General features: G+C 45.7%; 1 protein-coding gene across 3 annotated transcripts in view; it reads right to left on the bottom strand.

Moving 5' to 3' along the window:
• The window catches only part of COL26A1 (collagen type XXVI alpha 1 chain), a 221,085-nt gene that overhangs the window by 169,559 nt on the left and 31,144 nt on the right, over positions 1–20,382 (bottom strand). For all 3 annotated transcript variants that reach the window (XM_084650887.1, XM_084650889.1, XM_084650888.1), the window contains exon 2: positions 17,146–17,268. In XM_084650887.1, the coding sequence (XP_084507013.1) occupies positions 17,146–17,268 (123 nt within the window). The remainder of the gene's footprint in view (positions 1–17,145; positions 17,269–20,382) is intronic.

Here is a 20,382-nt window from a genome sequence, read left to right as displayed (position 1 = left end):
TGTGCTTACTCGCTGCTGAACTAAATGGCTCTGCTCGTGAATGGATGCGGGATCAAGAGAAGTGCATGTGTATTTAACTCCCCAGGCACCAAACCCAGTATTTCCCAGAACTCTTTTTTTTTTTTTTTTGGTAGATATTCACTAAACACAGTCCCACATATACATTCCGTTTCTCCATACCATAATATCAGAGGATCAGTTTGCAAGAAAGTGGCCAAAGACAGAACACGCAAATTGTTTATCAACACTGGGACATACAAAGAGCATGACTGTGCACACGAAAATGAGCAAGGATCATCTTGTGGTTAGAACACGAATACGATCCAGGAGATTTGGGATCAATTCCTGGCTCTGCCATTGACTCCTTTTGTGACCTCATTTAATCCATGCCTCAGTTTCTCATCCATTAAATGGGGATAATTCCTCCTTTCTTTGTCTTATCTATAAGCAGCTCTTTGGGGCAGGTTCTCCTTTACAGCATCTAACATAACAGGGCCTTGATCTCAGTAGGGACATCTAGGCACTATTACAATACAAATCATAGTGCACACATTTAGTGATAGTCTCGATAGCCATTCGTATGCACAACTAGCGATTTGCACACACCATCACCTGACACACGTGTTCAATCATGTTATTTCCACAGGCACATTTCTATATTAACTACATGCAAATCCTGAGCTTTTTTGAAAATTTGGCCTTACCAAAAAAAAAAAAAAATTATATATATATATATTCAGCAAATTAGGTTTCCCTGCATTAGCTGGAATAATTGTTGTCACTCTTTAAGAAGCTTCAGGAGAACATGGAAGGTTTTAACATGTGTAAAAAAAAAAAGTTATATTCTATAAACTTGCTCTCATTTATACGCCGATACAATGAACTGGGGCGTGGCCAGGAGGAGGAGAGAATGAAGGTGAGAGTGGGGGAGAGACTAAGGAACTCTGCATTGTGGCTTTATATTTCTTTTAGGGAAACTTACGCCATGTGACAGACTTAAAATGTACTGCATTCTACCAGGAACCACCTGTGACTTGCAATATCTAGAAACGCCAGTAGGTGGAGCTCTGTCACCAAGCCCAGTATTACTCTAGTGTACTGCAATACCCAGGGCCAGTTACAGAAAAAATAATTCTCAGAAGGAATGTGCAGTCTCCCTCTATTGGCATGGGCTGCCCTCTGCTGGGATGAGGGGGATCTCTACCTTATAACAAGAGCTGGAATTAACAGGCAGTCCGGCATTGGAAGCAAGTCCCTTGCACTTTTGGTCTGATCATGATCAGAGGATGAACTATATGCTTGAGCATGGAAGAAAGGTGAACCAAGAAGAGCTTGTCTCACCAAATGGAGCACTAAATAATGAGAACCAACCTTGATTCCTACAGGTCGCAGTGTGGGATCCTATCAGAAAAGGTCTTGCACTACAAGTGGTAAGGTTAATTTGTTAGCAGCAGCAGTAATGCAAGCATACCAGCAAGGGGTGCCCCTTCGTGTACTGAACACAAGTGGGGGCCTCTGCTACTATAAGCACATAAATGATATTTATGCCGATTGCTCACTCTGGAGACGGACAAGTTTTCTCCGTTATCCACAGGACAGGCACTGCATGAGCTGCAGCGGCACAAGCTCCCTCAGCAGCATGCCACAACCCTGACCTGGGAGAATAATGTAGTCTCCCTGGACCATTCAGTCCTTGGCCTTGCTGCTGAATTGCCAGCAAGCACCCCAATTAGGAGCAAGATGTTTGTCTAATCGGGGCCAAACTGAGCCAAGTAATTTCACCTAGTTCTTCACTACAGCACTTTCCAGCCACAGGTATTGACTTCCAGGTTCTTTGATAAGGAGATAAGCCTCTCACCAAGCCTAACCTGTAGGCAGGCCCACAGTCTTAAAACAGATGGCAAAATTAAGGAACAGCAGCATTAAACACCTTGTTGAGGGTCTCATAGAACATCTTTTGCAGAGTCAGGAACAGAACTGAGGCCTCCTGACTCAGTCTTGTAGTGGCAGCCCAAAGCCCATCTTGCCTGGTTTAAGCCCTGAACCAGCAGTCAGAAGATCACGACTTTGTCGCTAACAACTCAGCTGTGTTTGACCTGGAGATGAAAGCCTCTGTCCCATTACCAGTGCCAGCTCGTCTCCAAGTACGCCGCAATTTCAAATCGTGGTTCTTGCCAAGATGTTAAAACGCTCTCAAACTTCATTATGAGGTGCAGAGAATGGCTTGAGCCAGGCTAGAATCTCAGCAGTCACCACAGTACTCAGGAATTAGCTGTAGGTTTACTCCTCAAACTAAGAGGAGTCAGGCACTTCTTGGGACATGACAGATTTGGGGTTCAGTTAGGATTACCATGCATCCTGAATTTCCTGGAAGGAATCGGATGCTCATGGTGCCGTCCAGTTTCTTACTGGCAAGCCTTGGACAGATTGCAACATCAGACCGAACTGAGGTCTGCACAATGTCACAGGACAACATTACAACTTCATCACGTGACACTGCATCAGAGCTTGATGTCCCACACAATGTGAGGTTATATCAGCACATCACAAGATGGTGAAGACTAGAATGAGAGGGGTGTGGATCCACTATCAGAGTATGTTACAACCACTCACTGGCCAATTGACATAGAAGAGTTGTTTTTGCTCTTGGAGCCTACTTACCAGTTGAAGGAGGAGGAAAATGGTGGAGAAACATCAGTTGGAGAGATTCGGGGTGGGGTGGGCGGTGGAGAGTGCAACGGATGGCTAAAGAGACTGATAATTGTCTAGGGAGCCTTTCTCCTCTAGCTCACTGGTTCGATGCCAACTCAAGTCTTGTGTGCTCCACACTGGCAAACCTCAGATAGTGCGGCTTTATTTTAAGTTTAGAACATAATACATTGGGTCAAATCCTATCCCTGTCACAGTAAGCAAGTCAGGACCCAGTCTAGGCACTAGTTATTTGTATTACAGTAGTGACAAGAGGTAACCAATCAAGAACAAGAAACCCCATCATGCTAAGAAATACATGTATCCATTACAAGAGACTGCCTTAAACTTGAAGAGCATATAGTTGAAACAGACAAGACAAAAGGGTAGGAGGTACAGAAGGGGAACTTGCCCAAGGTCACACAGCAGGTCAGTGGCAGAGTGGATTGGAACCCAAGTCTCAAGCTCCAGTCCTATGCACGATTCCTTAGCCCATGCTGTAAGCTATTTACGGTGGTTTTCCCCCACATCAATCCAGCCACGTGCCCCTTGAATGCTTCAAGAAAAGCACAGGAAAAGCTTTGCCCTCATGTGTCAATAATGCACGTGCCACCATCAGCATTCACCTGCACTGCCACCTCAAGCGAATGTCAAAATGGTAACATGGCACTTGAACAGCTCCTGTAAGTGAAGGCTCTCAGAGCACTTTACAGGTAATCAGCTGCCAACCCTCACAACTCACCTGCAAGGCATGCAAGTAAGGGGAAACCGGGCAAAGTTTAGCCGCTTGTCCGTAACACAGCAGGTTAGTGGCAGGATTTGGAAGAGAACCCAAAAAGGTCTTGACTAACAATCCTAGCAATTGCCATACTAAATCAAACCTGTGGTCTATCTAGCCCACTGTCCCGTCTCCAAGAGTGGAGACTACCCTTAATTACTAGACCACAGTGCTTCTCAGTGTGTGATCGTGGTTTAGGAACCAGTGGATCTGGATACACGAGTAAGAGAATCTGAAAAGACTGTACAGAACATTATGATTGGGGATACAGGTGGATCAATTGACTGTGGCTAGCCAAGCTCTTAATACTGGAGATCAAGCTGTTGAGAGGATATGAGTGGTGTAGTCACACAGTGGATCTCAAGTCCCAGTACACGCACATTCCTCTTGCTCATAAAGAAGCATTGCTGAATACAACAGCCAGTCATGACACAAGAAAGGGAGAACGTGCAACTTGCCTGAATCTGATCCTCAGCAATCAGGTCAAAGAGGAGTGACTGTCTCTGCTGTGGCATAAACAGAACAGCCTTTCACACACAGGAAATACCTTTCCTGTTTGTTTGGATTCATTTATTTTTTACACATATAAACAAAACTGTTTGTACGTAACTGGCCTAAGCAGGGGGAGGGGTGGGGGTTGTCAAACTTGCTTCCACATCACAAGACAAGCAGTCTTTCTTAGCAGGTTTCAGAACAACAGCCGTGTTAGTCTGTATTCGCAAAAAGAAAAGGACGACTTGTGGCACCTTAGAGACTAACCAATTTATTTGAGCATAAGCTTTCGTGAGCTACAGCTCACTTCATCCGATGAAGATTAGATTAGCTGCAAGTTCCAGTAACCAGGTATAGGGCCCGATTCTCCATGGAGTTGAATGTCAAACTCCCAAAGTCCATAGTGGATAGGGCTCAGCTCCTGGCAGAATCAGACCATCATTGAGCAATACAATAGAACCTCAGAGTTACAAACACCTCGGGAATGGAGATTGTTTGCAACTCTAATGTTCATAGCTCTGAACAAAACATGATTGTTCTTTCAAACGTTTACAACTGAACATTGATTTACTACAGCTTTGAAACTTCATTATGCAGAAGAAAAATGCTCGTCCCTTTATTTATTTTTAGTAGTTTATGTGGAACAGTACTGTACTGTATTTGCTTTTTTATGGTCGCTGCTGCTGCCCGATTGCCTACTTCCAGTTCCCAATGAGGTGTGTGGTTGACTGGTCAGTTCGTAACGCTGGTGTTTGTAACTCTGAGGTTCTACTGTAGTTTGCAAAGGAAGCTTCCTTTGCATTTGCTTCTTTAAAACCGCTTCCCTACAGCCTCCCAATTCAAGAAGGGAAAAAGTCAGTCAGCAATTCAGTGATGAACCCACAAGCTCAGAAACAGGTGTTTTATGTAAGAGTCAGTAGCTTTAAGACCCACCACGCACAGCAAGCAGATGTGCTCTGTGGGAGCTGTTGTGTTTGTGTTTTCCTAGTGCCCAGCTTCTCCTGGGAGCATAGCAAAGCTGTAGGAAACAAAAACACTCAAATCAGATGACTGCCAATCATTCATATTTCTGAGATACAACTGATGCAACTAAATGGGATGGACCGATATACTTGGGAGATGATTGGCTTCCTTAGTTAGAACCCCCCCTACCCAGACAGCCAGGATTGCCACTTGCCCTGTACAAAGCATGTCTGAAGGATCATCAGCAAGCTGCCCCCTCCCCAGTGCCACACTGTAGACACCAGTCAAGGAGAGTCTACGATGGTGGTTTTCACTAATGAACATGTCAGGGGCTAGCTGGACATTTTTGTTTTCATCATCTCTTCTGTAAAACAAACCACCCCGCCACTCAGCATTCAAGCTTCACTATCCCCCTGTTTACTCCAGCTGACCCGGCACAAAGGCCAAACAATTCCCAGTCATGAAAAGCTTTAAGTCTGCTTCTTCCAGCGTTGGACAAAACAAAGCTGGAGCTGCGAGAGGCTCTCCTGAAAGACGGGCATGTGCTCGGCCTTCCCCAAAGGAATCTACCAAGGGCTGGATTTAACCTGCTGAGGTTGTCTGACTTGCACCACACAGCGAAGGCCTGAGACCACGGAGTGGGGATCTCTATGTTGCCGAGTCTCCATAGGGGACCCATCTGGAGGGCTTTAATGTCTATAGCCCCAGGAAAAAAGGGTCCCAAGCATTCAGAGACCCAGAGAGAAGTCAGCCAGCTAGCTCCCAAAATCTGGTCTTTCCCACAGCTCCTCTCTGCTCTGTAGCAAGATTCAGACTAGAATTAAACCAGCGGCAACAGTATATCAGCTTTGCTCTTCCCAGTTGCTGTTGGCCAAAAGATCTAGCCCAGTCAGACCCCAGCTCAGTCAGTGTGCAGACCCCAAGATAATTTACCTAATTACTGGTCTAAATAGTTATGTGCTTTGCACAGGTGTAACAGCTGGCCCTTTCACTCTGAAAACAGCTGGCCAGCACTGCATGTGGTAATACACACAGAGACCAATTCCCCTCTGAACGCAAGACAGCTTGCCCCCTTCACAAACCCAGGGATACGCCTTCACGTCTGGGCTCTAATCACTTAGACACTCAAAGCCTTGATCATGCTCTCCGGGGAACGCTCATCCTGCTGTAACGTGTATGTGGCGGGGAAGGGGGAGGGGGGTCTATTTCCTAGTATGTGACCTAACCGCCTCCAGAGAAATAATGGGACTAACACATAATCAGCGTTTCCTGTCTAAAGGGACTTCAAATAGCAATTCTAAGCACTGAATCAGTCCATAGGAGTTATCCAGTTGAATGGGCAAAGAAAGGAGACGGAGGGATTCCCAGTTTCAGAAGAGGCAATGCCAGCTAGAGAAATATTGTTGACGGAGCATAAGCACTAAAGCATGGGCCAAATTCTTTGGTGATGTACACTCCACACACAACTCTATCGATCACATAGCAACAGATTCTTGATACAGACAATAAATGATAGATACCTAGCTGTTCTAACGCGCTTCATCAATAGAGCTGAAAGCACTTTACAAAAGGGAGGTCAGTGTCATTATCTCCATTGTACAGATAGAGAAACTGAGGCACGTGCTCCACACCCCCACATATCTAAAATAGATCGTCTTGTTATTCACCAAAATGATGTCCCCCATTTTCCGGGCGGGCGGGGGGGAGCAAGGGCGAGGAGTTGCTACATTTAAAAAAAAATGTATTCATTCAAGACTACTGAACAGCAAGAAGGATCTGCACTGATCAGCAAGCTCTGGAAGTTACATTTAAAGTAAGATATTGAAGATACCACTTAAGTTTGTGGTCATGTCATGTACAATGGGACAAGCAGAGTCAGACCTGGTCTGTATCGGAATGGAAGACATAGAATTATAGAATGGTAGGACTGGAAGTAACCTGGATACGTCAGCTCGTCCAATCCCCTGCACTGAGGCAGGACTAAGTATTACTTAGACCCGCCCTGACAAGCATTTATCTAACCTGTTCTTTAAAAAAAAAGAAAAAAAAAAACCAACGATGAAGATTCCACAACCTCCAAAAGGTAATTGTTCCATTGCTTAACTACCTTGACAGTTAGGAAGTTTTTCGTAATGTTGAACCAAAATCTCCCTCCCTATCTGCTATTTAAGCCTATTACTTCTTGTCCTGTCCACAGTGGTTAAGGAGAAACTTATCACCCTCCTCTTTGTAACAACCTTTTACACACTTGAGGCTGTCATCGGTCTTCCCCTCAGTCTTCTCTTCTCCAGACTAAGCAAACCCAATTTTTTCAATCTTTATTCATAGGTCATTTTTTCTGGAACTTCGCTCTCCTCTGGACTTTTTCCAATTTGTCCACATCTTTCTGGAAGTGTGGCACCCAGAACTGGACACAGTACTTCAGTTGAGGCCTTACCAGTGCCGAGTAGAGTGGAAAAATTACTTCTTGTGTCTTGCTTACAGTACTCGTGCTAATACATCCCCGAATGATGTTAGGTTTTTTTGCAACAGTGTTACACTGTTGACTCATATTAAGTTTGTGATCCACTATAACCCCCACATCCTTTTCTGCAGTACTCCTTCATAGGCAGTCATTTCCCAGTTTGCATTTGTGCCATTGATTATTCCTTCCTAAGTACAGTATTTTGCATTTGTCCTTATTGAATTTCATCCTATTTATTTCAGGCCATATCTCCAGTTGGTCAAGAACATTTTGAATTCTAATCCTGCCCTGCCAAGTATTAGCAAGCCCTCCCAGCTTGGAATCATCTGCAAACTTTATAAGCGTACTCTGTCTGCCATTATCCAAATCATTTATGAAGGTATTGAATAGAATCGGACCCAGGACAAGCTCCCTGCAGGACCCTGCTCAATATGCCCTTCCAGCTTGATTGTGAACCATTGATAACTACTCTGAGTGGGATTTTCCAACCAGTGGTCTACCCACCTTATAGTAGGTTCATCTAGGCTGTATTTTTCTAGTTTGTTTATGGGAAGGCCACATGAGATTGTATCAAAAGCCTTATTAAAGTCGAGGTACATCACATCTATCACTCCCCCCCCATTCACAAGGCTTGTTACCCTGTCAAAAAAGGATATTCGGTTGGTCTGACATGATTTGTTCTGGACATCCCACAAAACCCCTGAAGTGCATCAATAGATATCAGTCTGAAATAATGTCCCAGTATGGCATCACCAAACACTGTGTTGGAAGCGGTGCTTCCCTGCCCCCAGGGCTGGGTGGGGTGCAGGGACTGAAGCAGAAGTAAAGCTCTTGTCAATGGGTTAACAGCACGTTTCACACCGGCTTGCACCCCACTGTCCTTGCTGAATTCTAAAAATCAGGTACTTTGATGCTGCAGGGGGTGTTTAAGTGCCAGAATGAAAGTGCCCATCTTCTCAGCCTGAGCTATACTGTCTGCTGCCATGCAATGCTGCTGCACCTGCATTTCCCAGAAGCAGGACCCCAGAGAGACAATGCTGCTCAATCATGGCAGGGGGGGATAGCAGGACTAAACTGTACATGTTGGAAACATTTGCTGGGACAGTGAAGTAGCTGTAGGAAAGGCAGGCTGTCCGGGCCACTGTCTAAAACCTCTTGGCTTCCCGGATGCACGATACCCCCAGTATCGGCTGTGCACTTGACAACGATACATCGGACATTCTAGATCTCCAACAGCGAGTGTATCCCTTGCTGAACGAGCAATAGCAAACGCCAGCCTCACCAGTATTCGCTCAAGCCTCTGAGGTCATTTGACTTGCTCTGTACCGCTCACCGCCTTGCAAGCGCTTGGCTTTAGCCGTGGCAGTACTCTTTCCAGTTGAGTAATCCTCTTGGAAATGAAGGGCTAAGCGACGAGCAGCTGCATTTGAACCAGGAGATTGCTTCCATAGGTGCTGGAAGGAGGGGGGCTGCTGCACCCCCCAGCTTGGAGTAGTACCAACCACCCAAGTACATGATTTCCACCTTCAGCACTCCTCCCCTCTATAAAAATCGTTCTAGCACCACTGGTTTCTTCCAGTTCCTGGGAAGTGAGTGGCAAGTTCTGGAAGCGAAAGGTTGGGAAAACAGCCCCAAGGGATTGTGGGATAGCATGGGCGGACTCTCCAGACCTGAGTTTGAGGAGACCCAGAGCTGAGCTGTATCCATACTGCAAAATGCTTGGGTTCTGACCCACATCACAGTGGGACTCTGGTTCCGACTCTCCCCCATAGCAGGCCCAAATCCAGCGGGTTCTTGGCCCAAGTCAGACTATTTTCTGTGTGGATGGAAGGGGCTTAGGTTAAAACCTGAGTTAGCACCAGGGCTTACAGTGCAGTATAGATAGCTCCATGGAGGTCCCAACCGAGATCAGGACCCCGCTGCACTAGGCTCTGTACCTGCACACAGTTGTTTGGGAGGGTCTCTTACTTACAAGATAAACAAGACCCAGGAAGTATTACCCCATTTTACCATGGAGTAACTGAGGTTAAAGCGATTTGCCCAAAGTCACACAGGATGTCTGTGCCAGAGCCAGGATCTGCCAAGTCTCTATCCAGGGCCTTAACCACAAGACCATCCTTCTCTATCAGCCTTTGCGGAGAGCGTGTCCTAGTTAGGGCACTGACTGCTCTAAAGCGATCAACCTAGTGCGGCCTTTGGAGAGCTAACACATGCGTCATGTAGGGGGAAGGCCAAACGTGAAGTGCCACCGGCTTCTATGGGAGTTGTGCTCCCATAGATGGGATGGCTGGACCCCAGGGAATCGCTGACAGACACAACCCAAACAAGCAACTTTATTCACTTCTCAAGAGAGAGATGCATGAGATATTAATGGATACGCACATCAGGTGCGCTCGCCAGGCCCATCTGCCCTTCAGTGTCACAACAGCTAGGCACCCGCAGTGACACGCAGAAGATGCGAATGGCATGGCTCAGACGGAGAAAGGTCATAGCAGAGAGCTCTGCCGAGACAAAAGCCAACAGCAAAGACCGCACCAAAGCAACGCAGGCCTCCAAGCTAAATAGAGAGTCTAGGGTGGGAACAGCATAGCTCATCCCATCTGAGCCAAGATGACAACGCTCATGCAAAAGAAACAGCTGCCAGCTTCCCAGGAGCGAGCGAGTGAGTAAATAGCAAGGAGCAACACACCCCCGAGCTGCTATACTAGGGATCATACAGATACTTCCCTGTCAAATGCTGGGCGCTGACCCAAAATTTGTGCAATAAGGAAGAGAAATGTAGCATCTGAACTGGTGACAGGAAACTGATTAAACAGCGTCTGGCCAGACTGACATCTGTTTGGAAGCAGGATCATTAACGAAATGCCCCCCTCAGCTGTCACTGAAGAATTGAAAGATGCCTTCTTCTTTGGCAGGAGTGGCTTTTGCTAGTGAGCCTCCCCATTGTGGACACGGAGGGAATGAAAGCTTGACCAGATTTGGCTCATTACTTGCAAACAAGAAGATGAAACAGTTGTATCAAGACACAGCTGTGAGAAATAGAACCAAGCCAGAGCTGCGCTGCTATCTGCCTAATGGTTTTCTCTATTCCCCTATCATCACTCCAATCAAATCTACCCATGCTTCCTCCTTATAACTAGAGATGTGTCCCCACCACTGATGTAACAGCAGTCCAAGTAATGTATAATTCATGACAAGGGAAAATGGATAAATCCATGCTACCTCTGTGGCCACTGAGACAAAAACTGGATACAACTCCTATTGCCAAAAACAATGTACATGCAAATCAGGAGTCAAATCGCCTTGACTGGCAACACGTGTCTAGGGAGGTGGAGGCAAAAATGGCTTCTGAAATGCTAGATACCTGAGACAGGAATGTGGGGAAGCCTCACAGGAGTAAAGGGAGACAATAGTCTTTGTATGAGGCACAAAGACTATGCGGTTTGCCCCAGATGGTATTCTTGATCAAACACTCCCATGGAAATTATGTAACTTTTCACTGATAGGGTAACGAGCTCTGACAGCTAGGATTGGAAAGCAGGTCAGAGGAGGAATAGAGAGACTTCTCTACACAGCAGGGAGAGGCAGTCAGACTGACCAGGAAACAGAGAGGGGACTTAGTTCAGTTACAGAGGAAAAACAAAGACAATCTAGAAATAAGGGGAGCCTACCTCATTGGGCTTTGCCTAGTATTCACAGGGGTGTGATATACAGTTTCTTTACCGTTTTCTCTATTTAAGACGACTCCTGCTGTATTGGATAATTTTGTACAGAGCATCCCAAGAGAGACAAGAATCCCTCAACCTCCGGAGAGTGGTACTAAAGGATACAGAGTTTCTGGAGCCTCATTCCATCCTCACGGTCTCAGACAGGGCATGGACAGAGGTGTCTGTGCCATTAAGGTGCATTACACAAGGCTGAAGTCAGGGATCACTGGGAAGAAGCCAAAAACCAAGGAGGAGATTTCAGTCAGCAGGGATGTGAGCGAGAGTCCAGTATTGTCAGAGTCACAGTTTTTCAGGCCAAAAGGGGCCATTCTGATCATCTAGTCTGATGTCCTTTATAACACTGGCCATTGACCTTCCCCACAATAACTCCAAGAGCAGAGTTTGGAAAAACATCCAATCCTGATTTAAAATGGTCAGTGAGGAGGAATCCACCATGACCCTTGGTAAGCTGTCCCAATGGTTAATTATTCTCACTGTTAAAAATGTATGCCTTATTTCTAGTCTGAATTTGTCTAACTTCAACTTCTAGCCATTGCATTGCGTTATACCTTTCTCTGCTACACTGAAAAGCCCACTATTAAATATGTATTTCCTATATAGGTACATATAAGCTGTAATTAAGTCACCCCTTAACCTTCTCTTTAAGCTAAATAAATTAAGCTTTTGAGTCTATTGATATAAGGCATGTTTTCTAATCCTTTAATCATTCTCATGGCTCTTCTCTGACCCCCCCTCTCCAATTTAACAACATCCTTTTTGAATTGTGGGCACCAGAACTGGACAGGATTCCAGCAGCGGTTGCACCAGTGCCAAATACAGAGGTAAAATAACCCTCCTAATTCCTACTTGAAATCCCTGTTTATGCATCCCAGGATCACATTAGCGGTCTTGGCCACAGCATCACACTGGAAGCTCATTTTAAGCTTATTAGCCACTACAACCCCCAAATCTTTTTCCGAGTCACCCCTTCCCAGGTCAGAGTCTCTCATCGCATAAGTATGACCTACGTTCCTTGTACCTAGATTTATATGTTCACATTTAGCCATAACACACATATCGTTTGCTTGTACCCTGTTTACCAAGCAACCCAGATTGCTCTGAATCCATGGCCTTTTTTCATTATTTACCACTCCCACAATTTGGGTGTCATATGCAAACGTTATCAGTGATGACTATGTTTTTGTCCAGGTCATTGATAACTATATTAAATAGCATAGGGCCAAGAACCAATCCCTACAAGACCCCACTGGGAACAGACCTGCTTGATGAGGATTCCCCATTTTACAGTTACATTTTGAGACCTATCAGTTAGCCAGTTTTTAATCCACTTCATGTGCGCCGTGTTCATTTTGTATCATTCTAGTTTTTTTTAATTAAAATGTTGCACAGTACCAAATCAAACACCTTGGCGAAGTCTACATATTTATGTCAATACGATTACCTTTATCGATGAAACTTGTAATCTCATAAAAAAAATCAAGTTTGACAGGACCTATTTTCCATAAAGTCCTGATGATTTGCATTAATTACATTACCCCCCCTTTAGTTCATTATTAATTCATTTATAAACGTTCCTTCTGAGAAAAGGTCTCTCGAAGCATTCCATGGGCAGCACAACGAGCGTGAGACCAAACTGAACTGCCAGTACAAACAAGGATCCTTCACACAGTACCATGGATGGGAGGAACTTCTTAGCACTACAGTAGTGGTTAAATCAGAAGGATTACTCACCCCTCCCCACCCGGACACCTGCCAGGCACAGCAGAAGACATTTTTGTTTGATGTCTCCAGTAGGAGCATCACGAAGGGTGATGAATGTACCCTGCAGATTACAGTGCTGCGAAAGAGAGAAAGGGATACAGGAACAACAGAAAGCAAACAGGGTTGAGGAACTCAACACGAGCTGTTCAAAAGACACCTGCAGTGAAGCAAAGGCCATCATTACTGATTAAGTCCTTGGGCATCAAACTGTTTCAGATATTTTATGGAGACAGACAGACACACACTCACTCACTCCGCTACTGGAAAGCCCACCAGCCAGGACAAATGGGATCTCAAAAATAACTGGAAACCACTGGCCTGCACTGTACTCCCAACAGATGACTGGACACTTTAGCATCGAGCAAAGCTCACACTCAAACGCGCAGCTCTTTCTGGGATTCAGATCCGTCTCTGTGAAATCAAGCCGAGTTGTCAAACCACAAAGAAAGGGTTTGGGGGCAGCTTGAGCGTGCAGGGGCCTGGTCTGCCCATGTTAAACAGTGTTCCACAATACAAGAGCTACCAGGAGACGAATGAGTGCCCTCCAACTCCGTAGGTTCAATACTAATGCACAAAAGTTTACCAGGGCCTGGTTCGAGAGGAAATCTGAGTTTATACAAGATAGCCAGAGATGGATGCACCAATCGTATGACTTGAGCACTCCCAATCCGAGAGACGTGCTGGCCAAAGGCCAGTCTGTTTGCCTGATGGGGCTGTGCAACTAAAAAGGTCACAAATTCAGCCAGCACTTCAGAGATGCACAAAGAACAGCCTTGGGAATTAAAACTGGAGCAACGCTTGTAATGCTATTGGGAGTCACAAGATGGTGCTATTATAGACATCATGAATTCCACCCAACTGAAGGGATAGGCAGCGTAACAAAGGTGATGCCAGGAGATCTTCATTTCTTGGGCCTGGGTTACAACAGGTTGCACTTGTCACATGGCAATGATCAGCATCTACTGATTCCAGGGGCTACTTCTACCTCCTTGTGAAACATCAAAATGTAAATAAGAGATCATCCCACCCTGCACCACAAAAAAAAAAAAAAAATCAAAATAATACAACCAATTAAAAAAAAAAAAAAGGGAGAGAGGCCCCTAGCACAGATACCTCTCAATCAGCTACCATCTCTGAATCTCAGGGGCTTTGACAACATGGCACTTGTTCTCAGAACTGTTCCTTCTCTGCAATGACTTCAGCGGAGGATACCGTGTGCCACCTGGAGCAGGCATGTGCTAGTCCTGTTTTAACATGGTCAGTAACTGGGTGAGCTCATATCACTTCTGTCAGCCCCCTTCTGGAGGTCCCCACAAAACAGAGAGCCAGGGACAGCCTAAGGTTCATTTAGGTGTCTTTTGTGCCTCCCATATGACTGAAACTGGGTGGTTCTGATGTATGACCTTGTGCAGAGGGCACTGCGGTGACCTAGGAAGCATGACAGCCGCTCAGCTTGGAATCTAACATTCTCCCCGAATTACAGTGGAGATGGGGGGTAGCATTTCAATGTTCATGTCTGAATATTTCTTCTGGTCCATTTCTACCTTAAGAAATTTCTGCCCGGTAACAATTTCGTGAAATTGCCTTAATTAACAATAGGTAGCATGGCTCAATGCCAGTCTGGACAGAGTTTTCTTGTGTTCTAGTCCATGCCCTAGGAGCACAGGCCAGCAATTGGACAGTAGGGTTACCAACTTTCTAAATCACAGAAAACTGAACCTCTGTGCCCTGCCCCTTCCTTGAGGCCCCGCCCTTGCCCCCACCTCCTCTCCGAGGCCCCACCCCACCCTTCTCTCTCTTCCCCCCCCCACCCTCACTCACTTTCACTGGTCTAGGGCAGGGGGTTGGGATGCAGAATGGGGGGGGGAGGGCTCCAGCTGGGGGGGTGGGTTCCAGGGTGGGGCCACAAATGAGGGGTTAGGGTGCAGGAGGGGGCTCCAGGCTGAAGCAGAGGGGTTCAGAGTGTGGGAGTGGGCTCAGGGCAGAGGGTTGGGGTGCAGGGAGGGGGGGGGCTCCAGGAGGGGGTTCCAACCTGGGGCAGAGGGGTGGGGCTAGGGGCTCCAGCCAGGTGGCGCTTACCTCGGGCGCCTCCCAGTCCACAGTGCAGCAGGGATAAGGCAGGCTCCCTGCCTAACCTGGCTCCACGCAGCTCCCATGTCCGGCTCCTAGGCGCAGGGGTGACCAGGTAGCTCTGCACAGTGCACACTGTCCGTGCCCACAGGCGCCACCCCTGCAACTCCCATTGGCCACAGTTCCCAGGAGCGGTGCTAACCAGAGCTGCCAGGATCCCTTTCAACTGGGTGTTCCAGTCGAAAACCAGATGCCTGGCAATTCTATTGGGCAGTTACTTCCCAGAGAGGCAGCTCCCAACTGAGATCTTAAGTGTCAGTAACCTCAAACTATTTCAGTGCCAAGGCTTCTGCCTTTTGTAAATTTAGTGTTTTAGTGATGTGGGTCCCAGGATATGACACACACAAAGTGGGTGAGGTAATATTGGACCAATTTCTGTTGGTGAGACAGACAAGCTTTTGAGCTTACACAGAGCTCTTCAAGTCTCTTCAGTGTTTAGTGACATGAAGAGCTCAAAAGCTTGTCTCTCACACCAACAGAAGTTTGTCCAGTAAAAGGTATGAACTCACCCACCTTGTCTCTCAGTTTTAAATGTATGCATTTTTAATTTAAGCTTTTCTCTTGCCAATCATTCCAGTGCTACTCTGCCCGGTCCTAAAATAAGCAGCCAGAACAATTCAGGCTAATAGTCTTCAGGCTATTTGAAAAATTACTTAAGACAGAAAACCATCCAGCCAAGTTAGAATGTCACAAAATTAAACACCAAAAAAAAGATTCTAAATCTCAGGGTTTATATTTGCTAGAGTTTTCAAAGATAAACTTCAATTTTATACCCTTTTTCTTTTCAGTGAATATGCCTATTTAATGAGTAACTTTACAAGTATGTAGATAGGATGTTGATCCAATAACAGGATGGATTTGTTAGCAGTGTAGCTTCAATCACATTTTTAAAAAGGAGAATGGGCAAGAATTTGGCAAGTTGTTTTTAAAACTGTATTTTGAAGGTTAACATGCACTCTTTACAGGAATGGAGAGCCAAAAAAAAAAAAAAAAAGTCAGTTCTGGGAAATTTAAAGAGCTCAGCAGAAGTCTGGTCACAAGAATGTAAAATATAAAATGTCCCATGTAAAGTGGTCATTGAAATAAGACCAACCACACACCAAAGCACAAATGAAAAATGAGTAAGACTAACCAGTGGCCAAATGAAAATGGAGAACCAAGAGTATTAACAGCAATGTGAAAAATTAAAATTCCCTATCATCATAAGAGAAGCTCAGTATTTGATAGATGCTTTTCGAAGAGGGTGGAACTATGTTCTGCCTAGATTACCATCAAGACATTTCTTTACTAAGCATGAGATTATCTCAAACCCTGTTCTGTAGCTACTAGTGATAAAGTGGGGATAAATAATTCCATTCACTTTGGTGGCTAATTATTGTGCTGCCTGGCTGTCTGCAGCCTTAAGATTGCTAGAAGAGTCTAGCAGGTAGAATGAAGACCTGGAAGTCACGAAGCCCTAGGCAAGTCACGACCTCTGTGCTGAGGTTTCTGATTTGTGAAGTGGGAATATTGGACACCACATCTCTGTAAAGGGCACGGAGACTGGTGGATGAAGAGTACCTTATGAAAGCTCAAGTTTGTAAGGTCTGAAGTCAATGGCAATTAAAAGCTCTGAGCACCTTGCAAGATCCAGCTCCAAGCATCAAGTATTTTTATTACCCCTGCATTAGCCCACAATCTCTGGGAACCTACCAGGATGAAATCCAATCCTGGCACAGGTCTCATGTGACAAGGAGTTTGGTGGCCTTATCTTAGTCCCTCATGGGCTCTGGTGCACATCAAAGCCCCGCTGCAGGTCAGAGCGCTTGGCGTTCTCGGAGAGCCAGAGTAGTGGCATTTCAGGTCAGTAACACCACGTGCCTCAATAAAACTGTATGAGGAAGCTTGCACAGCTAAATGCCACGCAGCAAAGCTACAGACATCGGGTAGGGTACTGATTTCAGTTATACCGGTATAAATCAGGAGTAACTCCTTTGACTTCAGTGAGTTACTTCCAATTCATACTGGGTTAACTAAGATCAGAATCTGGTCCCATATGGCCCAATCCTATTTGCTTTGCCCAGATACCCATTAACTGAATCAGCAGCGCAGGGCCCGGCCTACAGATTGAATATACAACACGAGACATTAAGGGCTTTTACCTCACTAAGTTGGCACAAGGTCCTGGCCACCGGCAACTCTGATAAACTCTCTGGATCACCGTCTCCGAGCCATTCTGCACTTGGCAGGAAACCGTCCGCGTAACTGTGTAGTGACACCAGTGCCTGCAAAGAAAAAGAACACTTTAAATCCCAGTAGTGCAGCGAGCTGGGCAACATACGTCAGTCTGCTGCCAGCTAGGTTTACCCAAATATTTGTAATCCTCAAAGTGTTGCCTCGAGGAGATCTTCTGTGTCCGCTAATCAAAGAAATGAGAGACAGAAGAAACCTAATATGACATCTTGTCCATTTTCCAGAGGCCAGAATTTCTTACAGTGCACTATCTGGTCTCCTTTCAGGCACTGTAAGTGATGGGACTCAGGGAGGTCTTTCCAATAGTTTCCCAAAGATTCAGCGTAAATTTTACTTGCCTTAATTTCATTCCATTACTTCTGGCATTATTCCCCAACTCCCTTCCACTCTGAACAATTCCTTGCACTTTGGGTGTTTACAATTTTCAGATAATTGTGGGTTTATTATTCATAACTTTCTGCAAGGTGCCGTACAGACACTGTTGCAGACCCTAAAGAGTTTACAACCTAAAGAGGCAAGACAAAAAGGTAGCATACTACTTTAAAGATGGGAATCTGAGGCAGAGAGATTAAGTCATACAGGAAGCCTGTGGCATAGCCAGGAATTGAAACCAGGGCTCCCAAGTCCCAGTCTAGTGGTTTGACAAAAGCAGCATCCTTCCTGTCCTCTGGATAATTGCTTTTAATCTTAGTGAATATAACTGTTATTCACATGTTCCCCACTCAGTGAGATTTTTTTTCCCTCCTCCTCCTTTAAGGGGCATTTAGATCCAGCCAGGCCGCCTCTCTTTTGCGAGCACAATCTACATTCGCCAAACTTGTGCCCACATTTTCGCTCTTGTATCGGAACAGAGGTAGCACACAAGCCCTGGCATTCCTACCTGACTGGGGTGCAAAAATCAGGGAGAGCAGCGAGAGGCCTCTGAATTGAGCCCAAAGGTAACTTTCATGCTCGAAATACAGGAGGGAGCTTTGCTGGCACAATGCCCACAAAAGAATCCTGGGCCTCAGTATTTAAGGTAGCAGGTGCCCTTCAAAAACCTCTGGTTCATGGCCATCAGCTTTTGAGGAACGAGAATGATGGTGCCTTCAGATGTTTTACCCTGCGGGGGTTGCAGTGTGCTCACTACACCAACATAGTTGTACTGATGCAAACACTTAAAGTAGGTGTGCTCCACTGATGTCAAGCGAGACTTCTTCCAGTATGGCTTATCCAGGTTTCAAACCCTACTGCAGGATCCGCACCTGTACAGCTACACCAGAGTGACGACACCCCAGCGTGGCCAATCCTTTATTCTGTAGGTACGACAAGGGCGCCCAACCCTGTTTGCTTGAATTGCCCTACCCGTGTACAAGTAGGTGCACCCCTTCCGCAACCTAGTCTTCCCTGTTCCCATCCTGTGTCCACTTTCTCTCGCCTGCCTTGCCTTTGTCCTTTTCAGCCTCTGTTCTTTTCCCCTTCTCTGCTTTCTAATTTATTTCCTTTTCTTGATCCTCCTCCCATCTTCCCAGGAGGCTCCATGATCTTCAAAGAGAGGGGGAGACTCACACCTGTAGCTCCACAGAGTTGGGATGAATGCATCCAAACAGCTACGTCAAGTGCTGCGGCATCAGAGCAGAGGATCAGTAAACTGACCCCACAGCTACAAACAGGGCTGGCAGCTGCTGCGGGAACAGGGAAGGAAGGGAGTGGCTTTCGAATAGCTATCATTGCTTCACCTGCAGCCATGGGAGCTCATTAACAGCAGCGATCCAAAACCCACATAGCTTTTCTTGCCAACATTGCTCCCATTGACTCTGGACTAGCATGCCACCCTGTCTTAGGGTGACCAGATATCCCGATTTTATAGGGACAGTCCTGATATTCGGGGCTGTGTCTTATATAGGCACCTATTCCCCCCACCCTTATCCCTGTCCCGATTTTTCACACTTGCTATCTGGTCACCCTCCCCACACACCTCAAGGGAGCCCACTGTGACATTTCACTCCATATTCTTTATGAAAAATATGCTTAGGATATGAATATGACATAACAGATATACTTTATGCAAGACGGCTCATGTGAGAGATCATTGGAAAGATTAGGATTTACTGAATGCGATTATCCAGTATGTATGCCTGTATCATTTCTGTATCTTAAGTTAGGAATATTGACTACGTATTTGTATTTCAAATGTGTTACTTTGGGTGTCATCCCCAACCAGCCCTTCAGGTACAACAATGGAAAAGCCAGACATGGCTAATGGCCCATTAGCAAAAACAATGGACTGTGAAAGAGTCTTCCTGTGGATGCTCCAGACAGCCTACGAGCAATGGCTCCCATAGCCCTGCAGAGACATGGGTCTGAGTCACGTGGTACTGGACTCACCCCCTGGAATGCCAGTGTTCTTCCACTGGGAGACAAAGGGTTCCCCACGTACACAAGAAGGCAGGGGAGTGACATAATCGTGGTTCTCCTCTGCCTCCCCACCCAAAGAGACACTGAAAAACATCTGGAAGCAAGAACTGAACTGAGGTGAGAAGGGTTGAACCCAGGCTGGGAAGGCGTCCAGTCTGAGAGTGGAAATACCTGAAATTTCCAGCTACAGGCCAATGCAGCTGCCTTTCAAGATTTTCTGTAATCTACCTGTGACAATATTTAGCATGAGAAATTACTATTTGTAACCAATTTCTTTGGTAAAACAAGCTTAATTTGCAAACTGGACACCATTAAATTAGGCTTGAATAAAGCCTGAAATGGATGCGTCATTACACAAAGTAATATTCCCACCCCACCCCACCCCCGTCCCTGTTACTCTCACCTTCTTGTCAACGGTCGGAAATGGGCCATCCTGATCATCACTATAAAAGGGTTTTTTTTCTCCTGGTGATAATAGCCTACCTTAACTGATCACTCTCATTATAGTGTGTATGGCAACCCCATTTTTTCATGTTGTCTGTGTGTGTGTATATATATCTTCCTACTGTATTTTCCACTGTACGCATCTGATGAAGTGAGTTTTAGCCCATGAAAGCTTATGCTCAAATAAATTTGTTAGTCTCGAAGGTGCCACAAGTCCTCCTCGTTCTTTTTGCTGACATAGACTAACACAGCTACCACTCTGAAGCTTAATATGTGTGTTTTGTTTTATTTGCTTAGTAATCTGC

Source organism: Lepidochelys olivacea (genome assembly GCF_965140295.1).
Source record: "Lepidochelys olivacea isolate rLepOli2 genome assembly, chromosome: 17".
NCBI lineage: Eukaryota > Metazoa > Chordata > Testudines > Cheloniidae > Lepidochelys > Lepidochelys olivacea.
This window is presented reverse-complemented; position numbering and strand designations above follow the sequence as displayed.